The sequence below is a fragment of the Theropithecus gelada genome, chromosome 11 (genome assembly GCF_003255815.1).
Source record: "Theropithecus gelada isolate Dixy chromosome 11, Tgel_1.0, whole genome shotgun sequence".
Taxonomy (NCBI): Eukaryota; Metazoa; Chordata; class Mammalia; order Primates; family Cercopithecidae; genus Theropithecus; species Theropithecus gelada.
In genome coordinates, this window is record NC_037679.1 from 24,961,077 (window position 1) to 24,978,765 (window position 17,689).

At 38.5% G+C, this 17,689-nt stretch overlaps 1 protein-coding gene across 2 annotated transcripts in view; it reads left to right on the forward strand.

Moving 5' to 3' along the window:
* Nucleotides 1–15,912, forward strand: part of HMGA2 (high mobility group AT-hook 2) — a 141,296-nt gene extending 125,384 nt beyond the window's left edge. Inside the window, exons 4-5 of one of the 2 annotated variants that reach the window (XM_025403047.1) lie at nucleotides 922–954; nucleotides 12,930–15,912. In XM_025403047.1, coding sequence (XP_025258832.1) covers nucleotides 922–954; nucleotides 12,930–12,977 — 81 coding nt within the window. In that variant the 3' untranslated portion in view covers nucleotides 12,978–15,912. Of the gene's footprint in view, nucleotides 1–921; nucleotides 955–1,900; nucleotides 2,073–12,929 lie in introns of those variants that run through there. The other variant, XM_025403045.1, reaches the window with a different exon arrangement.
* Nucleotides 15,913–17,689: the final 1,777 nt, after the last annotated feature.

Genomic DNA, 17,689 nt, shown 5'->3' on the forward strand with positions numbered 1-17,689 from the left:
TGATTCCACTTACGTGAAATGTCAAGATAGGTAAATTCGTAGAGACAGAGAGTAGATTCATGGTCACTTAGGCGTGGGAGGTGGCTAGGGACGTGGAGGTTAGGGAAGAGTAACCGCTAATGGGTACAATATTTCTTTTAGAGGCGATGAAAGTGTTCTAAATCAGATTGTGGTGATGGTTGCACAGCCCTCTGAATATACTAAAATATACTTTAAATGAGTGAATTGTGTGGTATGTAAATTATGTCTCAATGAAGGTGTTTTTAAAAAATGAAATATTAACAAATTAGGTACCTTCACTCCTCAGTTTTGTGACATATAGGCTAAAAACAAAGTGAATCAAACAGTTAAGTTTCTTTCAAGCTACTTGGCGTGTATGCCAGACTTTAATTGGGAATTACTTTCACTGAGATAGCCTATGTTGTGTTTCCTTAATATAGAGAGATCAGGAATAAACAATTTTCTTTTTTTTTTTTTTTTTTTGTGAGATAGGGTGTTGCTCTGTCACCCAGGCTGGAGTGCAGTGGCATGATCACGGCTCGCTGCAGCCTTGACCTTTCTTAGCTCACGTGATCCTTCCATTTAGGCATCTGAGTAGCTGGGACTACAGTTGCATGCCACCACACACTGTTAATTTTTGTACTGCTTGTAGAGACAGGGTGTCACCATGTTGCCCAACCTGGTCTAGAACTCATGGGTTCAAGCCATCTATCCGCCTCTGCCTCCCAAAGTGCTGGGATTATAAGCGTGAGCCACCACACCTGGCCATGTATAAACACTTTTAACTCTGGATATACCAGGTGAACTTTATACTTTCCTGTTTTCTTTGAAGACAAGTATCTATATTTAAAATATGTACACCTAATTTTTTCCATAATGTATATTTTCTTTTAAAATATATCTTTTTCTTTTCCTCCTTAGCCACAACAAGTTGTTCAGAAGAAGCCTGCTCAGGTAAGACATAGTCATTAATTATATTCTCCCCATTAATATAAAAAGTGAAATATGTTCTGAAAAATGTCCCCAAACTAAACCTGATTTTGCATTTTCTTCATTTTGATTATCGTCTTGCAGTGTTCTTGAAAATGTGTTGTAGCCTTCAAAGTCAGGAATATATAGTTGACAATCGTACCATTAAAAACCCCCCAAAATGTAAGGTCTTAAGTGTACAAAGCAAATATAAATTATTTTAAAAATAAAACTATTTTATTTCATTGCCTCGTATGTAAAACAAATATTTAATTTTACTCTATCTGTTACCAATTCTTAAACATCAAATTTTGCCCTTTCCAACTGACTGTCTATGTTCTGTTGACTTGACACCAGACTTCTATTTAATGATTCATGACTGGAAACATATTTCTTCATTGAACCATTTCATAATATTTGATGATCCCAAAACACTCCAAAGAATGCTGGAATACTTGAAAATTAAGTTATACTAACTTGCAGACTGATGCATTCTTAGATCTTATTTAAATAACTGAATCCCAGTCTCTGAAGTTTTTGGCAACATCAAAATTGGGAAATAGCTCTACGTCTCTTGCCCCATATTCCTGGAGCACCTTGTCCTCACTATAATCTATACATAGAAACGTTAAAAAAACATGTTTATTGAGGAAGCATATCTTGAAGAAAACAAAACTGAAGTATAAATTAACCATGATTGCTAATAATGTGAGCCATTATTAAAGTATAAGAATGTCCTGCTGTTCTCTTCCCTTCTGGATGTACATAGTCATTGGAGATCTAGGTGGTATGCTGAACCTGCTAAAATAAGCTATTGAGCAGTGTCATGAGCTATCAAATTAAGTAGAACTCTTTCGTGTAATTTTAAGTATCCATGAAATCTTTTTCCCTAGAGGTCTTTACAAATCTACCTTGCATCCTGTTTTCTTAGGTCAATGTTGCCTTGCCTGGGAAGGACCACCCAGGCAATCTTATATATCTACTATTCTCTAAAAATGCCACTTAGAAGAGAACTGAAACTTCCAAACACATGAAAGGATCCAGGGAAAGTGTCTTCAAACAATTACACATGAGCTTTAAGTGGAATAAAAACAGAGTTACCACGAAAAAAGTCATTCTCATTGCTGCTCCCATGCATAAAAGCTAAGAGTAGGAGAGGGGTGCTAAAAAGACCCAGTGTTTGTGTGTCTTTAAGCAATATTAAAAAATATATATATATATACACATTATACCATATTAAAATATATATACACACATATATAACTATATATATAACAATATGTTTATATATATACACATATATAAACACATATATATTATATATATACACATATATGTGTATATATATATTTTTATATATATATACACATATATATATAAACAAAAACTTGACATTTTAAGTAGGAGAACCCAAATATATTTAGCCTCTCATCCTTTATCTGTACAAAAATCAAGAGAAAATAAATTCATATCTGTGCATTTGAGTCAAAGGATGAGGCAGAGTTCACATTTGCATCATAGGCTGTGAACTACAGATTAATCACCTTATGTGATTTGTTAATATTGATTCAGTCCCTGTGCTTAGTGTCATAGGGAAGATGAGTCAAACAAAGAAAAACAGTCACTGCACCTGAGAAATATATTTATATGTATATGCCTGTGTCCTATCCAGTGGTATGCTGGAACTAGCCCTTGTGAGCAAATAGTGAACATCTCCTCTGAATTCTGTGCAGTGATGTCGAGTAGGTAGCTTGAAATCCACTATGGTGGGAGTATTTACACCATGGAAAATGACCAATACTAAAATTCAGGACTTCTTTTTTTTTTTTCCTGAAGAGCAAGTTGTTAAACATTTACCTCCCCAGCACGGCCCCACCCTTCAGCGATTCTGTTTATTTGGTCTGGAGATCCATCAGTATTTTTTATGAACTCCCTAAGTGAGTTTAATGTGCAACCAGAGATGAAGACACTCCATGAAAACACATGGGAAGATGTTTGAACATTTGTTGAGCAAATGACCACAGAATGTCAATGTGCATGGGACACACGGGGGATACGGATGAATGAGTGGAATGCCTCAGGTTATCAAGGGGATGATACCCCAAAGACTGGAATTTTCTTGTTTTGTTTGATTTTGTTGTTGTTGAGTTGCAGAAGGGAAAACTGAAACATAAATTAAGGGAAAGAAATTACAGATAAGATGAATGGCATATACAAAGGTAGAGAGGCAAGAACAAATACATCACAGGTGGAGATTATTAATGTGGCTAGAACTGATTGCAAGTTGGGCATTAATACACCAAGAAATAATATAAGTGAAATCACAGTTTTTCCCAAGAGAATCCAGAATCTCAAAGAATCCATAAGTGGATTGAGGTGATCTTCAAGGATGAATATGACTACCTTACAGACCCTGTTCCAGATTTGCCCCATATAGGAGAGTTCAGACTCAGAACTATAAAAAAGAACATGAGCTCATTGGGCTACCTAATTTATATTGTCTGATGACACAGTAATGAATTATGTAAACATGAAAACTATGTGAAAGTTCGTGGACGGTAATGTAAATTTTACACTACATTCAAAAGAATATCTTCCTTTTCCATCTGTTTCTTTCAAAATACCCTCCCAGATGGCTTTCCCATGTGGCAATCTGGATTAACTCAGCCTCATATCCTTCGTTCAACAGCACTTTGAGGGGTTACATTCAGAATCACTTTTGAGATAAAAATTTTAGCACAGCTAAATATTTGATATCTAAAGAAAAGGGCTCAGAAGTGTGTAAAGAGACCTAGGTTTTTCTTTCTGACCCCATCACTAGGCTAATTAATTTCTCTTTGCTCTGTTTATCCATCTAGGAAATGGAATAATAATGCCTTTTCCCTTCCTCCCAAGAACATTACAAGAGATTCATAATTATATAAATTCCAGGTAGCATTATTACGTTCTGACTTATTTTTGACTGTTTTTCATTTCCAGAGATTTATAGTCTCAAAAATTCTAGAATCCTGATTTATTCCAAAGTACTTCCTCTTTGACGTCAAGTGTTTTCCTTGAATGTTTTTTAAAGCAGGATTTTTTAGCTGGAGGAAATTTTCTAGTAATTGCTCCATCCTATCATTAGGGCTAAAGCATTCAGAGTCATCTTCCTAGTATTTCTGTCACATGTATACAGAATTACAAAGGCTCTGTGGTAAAGTATCCTTATACCACCCAATGCTGAAGTCTCCTCAGATCTTCAATAATGGCCCTTCTTGAACCTGGGGTACAAAGCAGCAGAGTTTATTCTGAGGAGACGAATTCAGAATTATGACAAATCTCAGCACCTACATATGCACTTGTGTTTGTGCGTACAAGTACATGCATCTAGAGAGAAATAAAAAGTGAAGGACCACCCTGTTGCAGGGGTTCGTGTTTGGGAAATCCACCAGGTGTCATCAGCTGCAAACATCAACTGTGTCCCATAATCCTAATGGGAGAGTTAATAGCCTCTTTAAAATCTAAAGGGGAAAATCTGTAATATGCACGTTAACTTTTTTCTAAAATTCCAAAACCAATGAAAACGGCTTACAAAATAGCTCTACTATATTTCCACCTCAAGTGATAAACAATAAATTGAAATTAGCTAATTAGAAATAAATAGAAATGAGGCTGGGTGCGGTGTCATGCCTGTAATCCCAACACTTAGGGATGTCAGGAGTTTGAGACCAGCCTGGCCAACATGGAGAAGCCCCGTCTCTACTAAATACACAAAAATTAGCCAGGCATGGCAGCAGGCACCTATAATTCCAGCTACTTGGGAGGCTAAGGCAGGAGAATCGCTTGAACCTGGTTGGCGGGGGAGGGTTGCCGTGAGCAGAGATGGTGCCACTGCACTCCAGCCTGAGTGACAGCAAGACTCCATCTCAAAAGAAAGAAATAGAAATCAGCTCATTTTTTAGCAATTTGAGCAGTTGAATTCTCAGTCATATGAATTACATTCTTAACCCTAGTAGGAAATGGTGGTAGGTTTTTCTTTTTCTTTTTTTAAAAAAAGAAACACCATAAAAGTACCAGATCATTATTATTATTATCATTAGAGGGTGCTTTGTTACTCAGGTTTTTACTTTGATAAAAATAAGTCTCTTTCCATCTGAGATGTCTAAAAATGTTTCTCTAGTTTATCAGGTATTTGATCGTTTATTGCTATTTCCCTTTTAAGGCTTTCACCTGAGACTTGAAGGGACTCCCTAAATGTAATTCAGACATTTTTCTCTCACCTTTCTTCTACCCAAAGGGAAAACAGGTTTTTAAAATCCAAAAGTTCTTAACCCTTTCAATCTACTTTCCCCATTCTTGTACAGCCCTGGCAAACAATGCCTCTGGCAATTAGGACAGGTACAAACCTGCTCCTTTTCAATTTCCCAGTGAGAGGATTGCAAAGTTTTCAGTTTCTAAAAGACTGGAAACAAAGCTTTCTGTTTCAAAAAAGAGTTTTTACTTGCGAGTAACATCTTCTGTGGGTGGTGTGCACCCGGGCAAAGAAATCTCAGTAAGCCTTGATTATCACGGGATTTCTTCCCCCTCAAAATAAAATGTTGAATGTTTTTACAGAGACTTCAAGGGCAGTTTTAAGGATGTTTATATTTCAGACAACCTAAACATTGTTTGGAGCAAAATGAGAGATTTCATTTTGGGACAAGCAAGTTGATGAATTGCAGTCAGCATCTCGTTCTCAAAGAAGGCATTTTTACTGGGGGCTTTTAGTCTAGACATACAAAGAGGGAAGGAGGAAAGGGGAAAGCATTCTCACTCTAACACTCATCTTTTACATGGTACCTTGGCCAGTGCAGTAAATAGTTCATAATAAATCAGACTTACAAATACTCACTCGTCTACTCACTCAAGGAACATAATGATTTATACTGCCTAAGTCATAAAGATTACTGATGTATTTATTTTTTTACTTATGCACTTTCAAGCTGGTAAAACATCTTGTGGGCCAGTAAATGTTTAGTAGCAACTGGCAAAACATGAAGAATCATATCAAAGGCTGCCCTGAGTTGCACTGTTTTGTTGTATAGGAAATACTTTTTGACTTAACCGCTGACCTCTGACATCACACAGGTCAAGGGACAAAGAGAGAGCAAAGTAGAAACCAAGGTTTAACCCTTAATAAAGTAGCTCAAGGACATAGCAGCACAGGGAAATTGGAGGGCAGAGGAAGCGTATCAAAATGATTATTAACTGTAAACAGATGAAGTAATTAGCTTAGCTAACAGTTGTAATACAGGAATATTGGCAGGATGAAGTCAGCGGTTCTTGGCAGGAAATGTTTTATAGAGATGACAACTTCTAACAGAAGTGAAAGAACATCACTCAATTTACGGCAACTTATAAAACTCCAAAAGGCAAAATTTAGTGTTTCTGGACTTGACACATTTGCCGAGAGTTTTTTTTTTTTTTTTAAATATGACTGTTTCTGTGTGGGGAAGTCTGTGGATTAGGCTCAAAACAAAATGGCAGTGGCTGCCTGCATTTCCCCTTCACATTGCAGAATTTTCCTCTACATTTTGATGTGTACTGGATAAAAACCAATTATTTACTCAATATATATCTTTCTTCTTACTCTCCAAACTTACTCACCCAAATTAATGTGGAACAAATAGCAATTGGCTTTAAAACCTGGTCTTTCTAAGAAAATCCTTAATCGTTGCATAGAAATATATTGCATTGTCTCAGACACTCATATTCAGGAAATGTTTGCTAGACACTCAAATGTCTACTGAGAAATTATTTGTTAACTTACTGTTACTGATATTTTTATAATCTTACTCAAAAGTCATAACTCAGGATAATGAAAAACATTTGGTGCAATAATGATTAAAATCCACAAATGTTCTGTTCCCTGGCTGCAAATAAAACACCTATGCAAAATTTTACACATCTACAAAACAAAAGGAAAAGGTTTTTCCTAGTCTATGCCATTAATAAGCACATCTGGAATATAACCCTTAAGCAGTCTTTAATCATAATTTAAAGCTACTTTGCATAAAAATAAGAATATTCCACAACAGTTGTGGAAACACTGAAATAAATTTTCTTCTTCTGAGCTGGACATGATGGCTCATGTCTGTGATCCCAGCACTTTGAGAGGCTGAGGCAGAAGTATCCCTTGAGCCCAGGAGTTTGAGACCAGCCTGAGTAACATAGTGAGACCCCATCTCTATTAAAATTAAAAAAAAAAAAAAAAAAATCCCTTCTTTTGAATACCTTGTTTATGCAAAAATCCTTTTGCTGTCTTTAGCTATTTTTTTAAATGCAGTGTTCCTGTGATAAGAATTGAACCTGGCATGGAAAACTGATCAAACCAGTAATCCTCAGAAATCGTGACTCCTGAAACTTATAATTAGTTTATACCTAAAATGATTTCCCTGTTTGAAAAATGTGCCTACCATCTCCAGATTTTTAAAAAATAGCCCTTTATCCCAGAAAGGAGAAATTCATTGTATCCCAGAGACCAGCATTACTTCTGTTGCGATATTTGCAGTAATGGAACTCTATTGAGATTACAGACAAGACAAGCCAGAGAGCATTTTAGGAAGCTAATACTTTTTATTTTACTTTCCTCTGGGGACCCTATTGAATAGTTTTTTTCTTTCTTAAGAACCTATCCTTGAATCATAGGTAAAGAAATAATCACAGAATTAGTAACTGACATTAATAATCACAGCTTCACACTATAGTCTTACTGGATTTTTACTCTTTTTCAAGGTTTCCCCAAATGGTTGTCACATTTCTCACACAATCCTGCAGTGTAGATAGACATGTATAGTCATTACTGGTCTGACACAGTGGGACTGAGACCTGCTAGTGCAGTGGTTGGCATCTATGATTAGTGAGGTCCAAGCTCAACCTTCTTTACATTAAACATGCCCTAGCAAGACCTTCAAACCAACTTTATTAAGCTGATGCTAACACACACAAAGTAGTCCTAACAATTCTATGTTATATATACGTAATGCAAAAATAAAGACAAGATCAGGTACAAATGCTGTCAATATCTCAACTTCTTGTCTCCTTTTGAAAAACGTAATTCCTGCCTAGCATTTCCACCAGAATCCCTTGCTCTTGCCAGATTATATGGTTTATATGTGTTCCATTTAACATGTTTTTTAAAAATTTGCTGTAGAGTTTTCCTAGTTGGAGGAAATAATCACTTTCCATTAAGTTAAACAGTCTTGATACATTTTAAACGAAAATATCTGACAGAGAATAGAAAAACTCAGCTTTGTGGTCTTGTCAGTCACTTAGCTACAGATGGAACTTGAAAAACTAGTTCCTGGTCATTGCTGCTGAGGAGAGCCCTTTATTTCTGCTGTAACAGGACTGACTCAAGATACTCATGATCGTGGAAAACTCCTAAGTGTGTCGTTCTGAGTTCCTGAGAAATTGAACCTACACAGATAACAAAAAAAAGAATGCCATATAGCCATAACTACCCTTTCTAGATTACCAAGTATTTGTAGGTTTATTGGCAAGATAGCTTAAATTACACATGGATTTCTGGCCTGCAACATCATGTAATAGAAGAGTTGCAGAATTATTTGCAGTTAAGAAAAAAAAAAAGATAAGGACTTATTAAAGCTGACATGAACTTCTGTGATTTTTGCACTCCTTACCACACACGAAGGAGGGCATCGTGGTAACACCACCTCTGAGTTTGTATTTCCCGGTTCCATTTAGAATCCACTGGCCTCTTCTACTGCAGACCTGCTGTTTAGTCTGCATCTGAAAATTAAACCCAGAGCTTCAGCTCTTAGCATTAAATACTGAACTTTCTTCCAGCACACACCCTCATCCATGCCTGTATGGTAAGTCTTATTAAACTCAAGACATTTTAAAATTCCATCAGCCTTAGGAGTTAAGTTTGGATATTGGGCTGTCTTCCTCCTCCTTTTTAATCAATTAGCAGAAGTGTACCCAAAGGTGTATATATCACATGCATCATATTGAACCAAATTAAAAGAACAGTGATACGTGCAAACTATATTTCTGGGTTTTAGTGGAGTTTTTTTCAAGCTTAGCTAAAACAATGAAAGAGTTACATTTACCAAATTCCTTTTTTCATGAACAAAAGAAAAACTAAGGCAAAGTAAGTGCACTTTTCCAGTAGTTATAATAAAAATATAGTTTTCCAACTCTGCCCATCCCTTGCCCCGCTCATCAATTTTCTGCCAAGAAAGCTCACATGTTTCAGCCCGGTACCATGCAACCTCACTTGTCTTTGTAAAGTAGCTGCATGATGGCTGGGAGCTGTTCGGTGTTTAGAGGCCTTAGTGGCTGGTGCTCATAAAAATGTCACTGTGCACTTGCACTTTGAAAAGTCCTTTCATATGAACATTCCTGAAGCCCCATTCCAACAGGTAAGCCTTCTTGACCAAAGAGCGGCTGTTTAGCCTTCCCACCCTGCCACTAGACCCTAATGAGATGTGTGCAACTCTTGGCTACAGTTTTCTTCTTATTATTACTTCAAGGCTTCTCTTGGGAGCTACACAAGCTCAAAGGTCCTTTGACCATTAGGTGACAAATGTGATGCAATTTTTTTAAAACATGTCAAGGTACAAGCTATTGTCTATAACACCCAGCCTTTTTTTTTTTTTTTTTTTTTTTTGAGGTCGCCCAGGCTGGAGTGCAGTGGTGCCATCTCTGCTCACTGCAAGCTCCGCTTCCCGGGTTCACGCCATTCTCCTGCCTCAGCCTCCCAAGTAGCTGGGACTACAGGTGCCCGCCACTACACCTGGCTAATTTTTTGTATTTTTAGTCGAGATGGGGTTTCACTGTGTTAGCCAGGATGGTCTTGATCTCCTGACCTTGTGATCCGCCCACTTCGGCCTCCCAGAGTGCTGGGATTACAGGTGTGAGCCACCGTGCCTGGCCCCAGCCATGTCTTTTAAGTTACTAAAGGTGATTGAAGCTCAGGGGTCCCTACCAACTCCTCAGTTACAGAAACAGGACTCTTTGGGGATGTCAGAGCCAGCTGCTTATTCTCCATGTCACCTGTTTCTGTTCTCTCTTTGCACCACAGAAGCACCCTGTGTTAACTCTGGCCAGACCATGACACTTAGGGGAGCTAAGAATGGGTTTTCCAACCTCATTCCTGACAGGGAAGGTTTTTCTTCTCTTCATTGAATGCACACTTGTGGTAGAGAATCCACACATGTAGCCAAAGACCAAGTCACCGGGAAGGTGAGAGCTGAGGTTTGCAGAAGTGGGAAGAGCCACCTGCCCCGCCACATCACCCCTTTGGGAACCATTCCTTCCTTTGAAGGGTGGCCAGCCAGGGCTATGCCAAGAAGAGAGAGCTCTCCACTAACTAGACATTTGAGAAAACCATCATTCTGAGCATGTGAGAGCCACATTGCCTGCAAACCTTTAACAGAGTGAGACTCCCACCCTCTGACATCCTAGTCATGTTCCCAGTACTAACTGATAGTCACTAGTAGAAGAATTCCAAGGTCAGCAGAAAGATGCATTAATAAAACAACTATCCACATTGTGTTAAGAACAGTTAAGGAAACATCATGATCTACCACCATTTTCATTTGAATTGTGTCTAAGGGGTGGGAAGTCAGGAGTTTCAGGAGCTCACCTCAAGCAAAGTTTCTGGGAATGTTTTGAAAAGCTGATCACATTCCATCTAGTACAAGGTCTTTGTTAAGTTCACGGCCTGAAAATTCTGTTTCCTTTCGGATTTGAAAGTACCTTGGTTTCCGGATAGTATAGAAAAATCGAACAGTTAGAAATGGAATAATTACAGCTCAATCCAGGAGGTTTGCCAGCTTGACTGTGCTCTATTAATTTGTTAACCGTAAGAAGGAATAAAATATACCTGCTGGCTTTTATGCCGTGGTCTGTTTCAGAGTAATCACCTAAGTCCACACCTCATGTCATAATGAGAAGTGAGTCATCTGGGGACAGACGAGGTGTGTATCTGCCTAACGGTTCAGTGACTTTCTGGAATTTAAATATTAAATGAAAGGACAGGGTCACAGGGCAGCTGATCTTTGGCTCGCCTCTCTTTCGTCTGCCCATGGCTTTGATCATGCTACATCCTCCTTTGTGGCCAGGGCTCCACAGAGAATCTCAGGGTCATGGCCTGTTGCCTAGTCAAGAGGTATAAACCTGCTGCTTATATATGTGAAGCCCACAGTTTGGGGGTTGGGAGTTAAAGGGGAGGTAGCCTCATACGTTCCACTTTTCCCACAAAACCCAAAGCAGACTAAACAAAACCGGTGTGAAATCTCATGACTTGATGCTGCCATGGTTATATTTTTCAAGCTGTAATCCATTCATTTGTATGTGTGTTTATTCCCAGGATTTACAGCTCTCTTAGTCTTCAGGGGGAAGGAGAATATTTGAAACCTTTTGCAAAGGGTTTGAAGTATGCAGTGGCCTGTGATTAAAGCCCAGGATAGAGAGAGTGTGTGTGTGCGTGTGTGTGTGTATGTGCATTCATGTGAGTGGGTGAGTGCCCGTTCATGTGGGGTTTTTTCTCCCATTTGCTGCTTTTACGCAAAAGCGTCACACATGGTAGCATTTAGGAGCCCCTTCACAGCTGAAGTGTTTCAAACACTAATGAATGGAAGTTTGGTCATATAATGCAGACAAGCTTTAAGGCATGCTTTACTGAATGGTGTACTGTGGTGACCTGGGAAAGGAAGAGAGGTATAAATTGTGTCGGTTAGCCACCCAGACAAAATGAAGCCATGTGGAAAATCAAATCTATTAAAGTATGAAGACTGTTATAAGCTGTTTTAAGCTGGCCATTCTTAAAGGGGCTCGGTCTGCTGCAGGACTAAATGTTTACCTCTTCTCCCAGATCTTTTTCACATGCCGTCTTATGAGACAATGTGCAGCATTTGATAAAAATCATCCTCTCACTAACGACGCTTTTATCGGAAATGTTTATTGTCTCCGCTTTACCACCCATGTCCTGAAAGGTACTGCACATTTGTTAAATAAGCAAAAGGAAAGAAAACTTTGCGGCTCAAGCCGGCTCGCAGAAACCCCAACAAATTCCAGAGCCATAAGGAATCAGAAAAAGGAAAAGGGAAAGAGGAGTTAGATTTATATGAAGAGGGGGCCTTGCAAAAACATATATATTAGATTTTCTCTGCTTGGCTAGCCCACCATCAAATGTTTGGTCCATGCGGATTAGTATTGAGATTGAGCAGTTACGCTGAACTTGGGTCACCGTCTCAAAATGTGCTTTAATAAATACAAGGGGGAGGAAATGGATTTGGGAAGGCTCGTTGTCCGCTCTGCCCCTGCTCTCACACTGCCTCTGCACAGTGGTGTAGCGGTCACACGCTGGTGTTGGCACCAAAACCGACCCGACCCAAATCCTGGTGCCACACACCCTGTAATTTTGGGCACATTCCTTGTCTGTGCCTTGGTTTTCTCATCTGTAAAATAGGAATATTAACAGAAGGTGCCTAAGCATCTGGTAAGCACTCTAAAAATACCAGCTATTATCACCAGTATCGGGAGGGTGGGTTCTTTATGCCTTAAGAACTGATCCCTCTAACTCTATTTTTCTTGTGTGCCAGTGTTTAAAACTGATGAATGGCATGCTGTCGGGAAAAATTTATTCCATTCCTATTTTTTTTCTAATTAGTGAGTAACCGTGCATTGCCCTGACCGTCTCTGGACAGCAAACAATTGAATTTGCTGACCAGCCGCCATGATGTCAAGCCTTAAGTCAACAGTGGCTAATGACCACTCTGGGAAAAAACAACACCTTGATTCCTCAATTACGGTTTAAGAAGCCCTGGCAATGAGGGCTCGCCAGTCATCGTCATCCTCTTTTGAGGCAAGCGTAATGTGCTGTGGAAACAGGTTACCTCTGCACTGTTGGCAAGAGCAGCCCACACAGTATAACGATTGAGCGTCATGGCTGTGCCCTTTGTGTGTTCCAGGAGGAAACTGAAGAGACATCCTCACAAGAGTCTGCCGAAGAGGACTAGGGGGCGCCAACGTTCGATTTCTACCTCAGCAGCAGTTGGATCTTTTGAAGGGAGAAGACACTGCAGTGACCACTTATTCTGTATTGCCATGGTCTTTCCACTTTCATCTGGGGTGGGGTGGGGTGGGGCGGGGGAGGGTGGGGGTGGGGTGGGGAGAAATCACATAACCTTAAAAAGGACTATATTAATCACCTTCTTTGTAATCCCTTCACAGTCCCAGGTTTAGTGAAAAACTGCTGTAAACACAGGGGACACAGCTTAACAATGCAACTTTTAATTACTGTTTTCTTTTTTCTTAACCTACTAATAGTTTGTTGATCTGATAAGCAAGAGTGGGCGGGTGAGGAAAACTGAATTGGGTTTAGTCAATCACTGCACTGCATGCAAACAAGAAACGTGTCACACTTGTGATGTCGGGCATTCATATAGGAAGAACGCGGTGTGTAACACTGTGTACGCCTCAAATACCACCCCAACCCACTCCCTGTAGTGAATCCTCTGTTTAGAACACCAAAGATAAGGACTAGATACTACTTTCTCTTTTTCGTATAATCTTGTAGACACTTACTTGATGATTTTTAACTTTTTATTTCTAAATGAGACGAAATGCTGATGTATCCTTTCATTCAGCTTACAAACCAGAAAAGGTTATGTTCATTTTTCAAAAAGGGAAGTAAGCAAACGAATATTGCCAACTTTTCTATTTATGGATATCACACATATCAGCAAGAGTAATAAATTTACTCACAGCACTTGTTTTCAGGACACTTCATTTTTAGGAAATCTACTTCCTACAGAGCCAAATGCCATTTAGCAATCAATAACACTTGTCAGCCTCAGAGCATTTAAGGAACCTAGACAAGTAAAATTATCCTCTTTGTAATTTAATGAAAAGGTACAACAGAATAATGCATGATTAACTCACCTAATTATGAGGTGAGAGGAGCGAAATCTAAATTTCTTTTGCTATAATTATACGTCAATTTAAAAAGCAAAAAAAAAAAAAAAAAAGGGGGCAGTCTGTCTCTCTCTGTCTCTCTCCCTCTTCCTCTCCCTCTCTCTTTTCATTGTGTATCAGTTTCCATGAAAGACCTAAATACCACTTACCTCAAATTAAGCATATGTGTTACTTCAAGTAATACGTTTTGACATAAGATGGTTGACCGAGGTGCTTTTCTTCGGCTTGAGTTCACCATCTCTTCATTCAAACTGCACTTTTAGCCAGAGATGCAATATATCCCCACTACTCAATACTACCTCTGAATGTTACAATGAATTTACAGTCTAGTACTTATTACATGCTGCTATACACAAGCAATGCAAGAAGAAAACTTACTGGGTAGGTGATTCTAATCATCTGCAGTTCTTTTTGTACACTTAATTACAGTTAAAGAAGCAATCTCCTTACTGTGTTTCAGCATGACTATGTATTTTTCTATGTTTTTTTAATTAAAAATTTTTACAAATACTTGTTTCAGCTTCTCTGCTAGATTTCTACATTAACTTGAAAATGTTTTAACCAAGTCGCTCCTAGGTTCTTAAGGATAATTTTCCTCAATCACACTACACATCACACAAGATTTGACTGTAATGTTTAAATATTACCCTCCAAGTCTGTACCTCAAATGAATTGTTTAAGGAAATGGACTAATTGACTTGCAAAGACCTACCTCCAGACTTCAAAAGAAATGAACTTGTTACTTGCAGCATTCATTTGTTTTTTCAATGTTTGAAATAGTTCAAACTGCAGCTATCCCTAGTCAAAACTATTTTTATAAAAGACGTTTGATAGAAAGGAACACATTTTTACATATTTTTGCAAAATAAGTAAATAATAAATAAAATAAAAGCCAACCTTCAAAGAAACTTGAAGCTTTGTAGGTGAGATGCAACAAGCCCTGCTTTTGCATAATGCAATCAAAAATATGTGTTTTTAAGATTAGTTGAATATAAGAAAATGCTTGACAGATATTTTCATGTATTTTACACAAATGTGATTTTTGTAATATGTCTCAACCAGATTTATTTTAAACGCTTCTTATGTAGAGATTTTATGCCTTTCTCTCCTAGTGAGTGTGCTGACTTTTTAACATGGTATTATCAACTGGGCCAGGAGGTAGTTTCTCATGACGGCTTTTGTCAGTATGGCTTTTAGTACTGAAGCCAAATGAAACTCAAAACCGTCTCTCTTCCAGCCGCTTCAGGGAGGTAGTTTCAAAAGCCACATACCTCTCTGAGACTGGCAGATCGCTCACTGTTGTGAATCACCAAAGGAGCTATGGAGAGAATTAAAACTCAACATTACTGTTAACTGTGCATTAAATAAGCAAATAAACAGTGGCTCATAAAAATAAAAGTCGCATTCCATATCTTTGGATGGGCCTTTTAGAAACCTCATTGGCCAGCTCATAAAATTGAAGCAATTGCTCGTGTTGGCCAAACATGGTACACTGAGTGATTTCCATCTCTGGTGAAGTTACACTTTTATTTCCCGTACGTTGTACAATCAAAACACACTACTACCTCTTAAGTCCCAGTATACCTCATTTTTCATACTGAAAAAAAAAAAAGCTTGTGGCCAATGGAACAGTAAGAACATCATAAAATTTTTATATATATAGTTTATTTTTGTGGGAGATAAATTTTATAGGACTGTTCTTTGCTGTTGTTGGTCACAGCTAAATAAGACTGGACATTTAACTTTTCTACCATTTCTGCAAGTTAGGTATGTTTGCAGGAGAAAAGTATCAAGACGTTTAACTGCAGTTGACTTTCTCCCTGTTCCTTTGAGTGTCTTCTAACTTTATTCCTTGTTCTTCATGTAGAATTGCTGTCTATGATTGTACTTTGAATCGCTTGCTTGTTGAAAATATTTCTCTAGTGGATTATCACTGTCTGTTCTGCACAATAAACATAACAGCCTCTGTGATCCCCATGTGTTTTGATTCCTGCTCTTTGTTACAGTTCCATTAAATGAGTAATAAAGTTTGGTCAAAACAGATCAAGGAGGGAGACACTCACAAGTCATTTTGTTGCACCCCTTGCACACACCTTGGTACACACATACATAAAGTGTGTTTTACATATCATACTCCTTCAATCAACTGCCCTGAGCTCACCTTTCAGATTCTGACATTTAATTCTACAGAGACAATCTTAGAAGAAACATGAAGAATAAGCTGTAGTTCCAAACTATAGAATTTTTACTTCAGGCTAGCGTCTACAAAGTTTGTAAGGGAAGTAACTAATGCAACAGTTGTCTTTGAAGTAACGTTGAAGAGAGATCTAGAAGTTTGATCAAAAGAATAAGAAATGAAAGCCACGAAGTGTCTCCTAGATAGGAGCCTTTTAACTCTAAAAAGTACTAGCAAAGTCAGAATGATTCTACCAAGTTCAAGGTCAACCTGACACTTAAGTTGCTAATTATGAATATATCCAGGATTTTTAAAAAGCTAAAACTTCTGGTTTGTACTATCACCATTGTTTCTCAAATTTTCTTCATTTAGCTTCTTAAGAGAAATTTGTTTCTAGAAAGAGTTTGCCAATTTTAAGACATCTACTGCCAGGAAATTTGTTAAATGTATTACTTCATTCCTGAATTCATTCACTTATTCTCACAGTCAGTATTCTGTGAGTACCTTACTGAGTTATCCTGAAAAGTGGTTGCATCCCGAAACCCCTGCCAATACCAAGGACAAATCACAGGCCCTATCACAGAAAGCCTTTATGGTCACCATCAGAGAGGGAGAATGGGTTTCAGCCAATGTAGCATTTCATATGGGAGCGTGGGGAGGGTATGTATCTTTTAATGGGCTGAGGATGCTCAACTCTTTAGTGAATTCAGGAATAGTAAGTGGTGTAGTACTCTAGGCAGAAATAAAAACAGAATTTAGGAATGAATACCCTCCAGCCAGGGGGCATATGATGCAAACTCCAGCTGTAACAAAACTTCAGAGAAGTGAAACATAAGGAGCCCAAGACCAGCACCGTGGCGCACTCCTATAGTTTCAGCTACTCAGAAGGCTAAAGCAGGAGGATCACTTGAGTCTAGGAGTTGGAGGTTGCAGTACACTATGATCACACCTCTGAATAGACACTGCACTTCAGTCTGAGCAACACAGCAAAACTCAATCTCTCAAGTTAAAAAAAAAAAAAAAAAAGCCCAAGAGCAGAGAGAAGACGGCAGATTTGATGCTCTTCTTTTCAAGTTAGTTTTATTTCTGTGAGATGACTTTTTATTGAGCAAGACTAATTTCTAGAGTTAGGTAAGGTCATTCTTGAGAAATTACTCTTCAGATCTAGGAATTCTGGCCTAAAAGTGGAAGAAAAATTGAAAAAATCAAAATTATTTTTGAAATACATAATTCAGATAGATAACAACCAGGGGTCAAAAGGCAACAACAGGGGTCTACACCCCTAATCCGAGTTTGGCCATCTGTAAGACTTGGCAATCTGGTTTCTTCTGAAGTAGGAGGGGAATGGCTGCAGATATGACCCTCTCTCCTCCATCCTCAGCCTATGTATTTGGGACTCCACCTAAGCTGAGCCAGTCATGCCTTGGTTCCTCTGTCATACCAAGACCCAGTTGCGGCCCATGGGAAAATGCCTCATGTCAGTGAGCAATACTCCACTTTGTACCTAGTTTGTAGTAGTTAGGGTCTTGTTTTTGCTTTTGAGCCTGAATCAACACCTTGATGATCTGCCTCCACTCC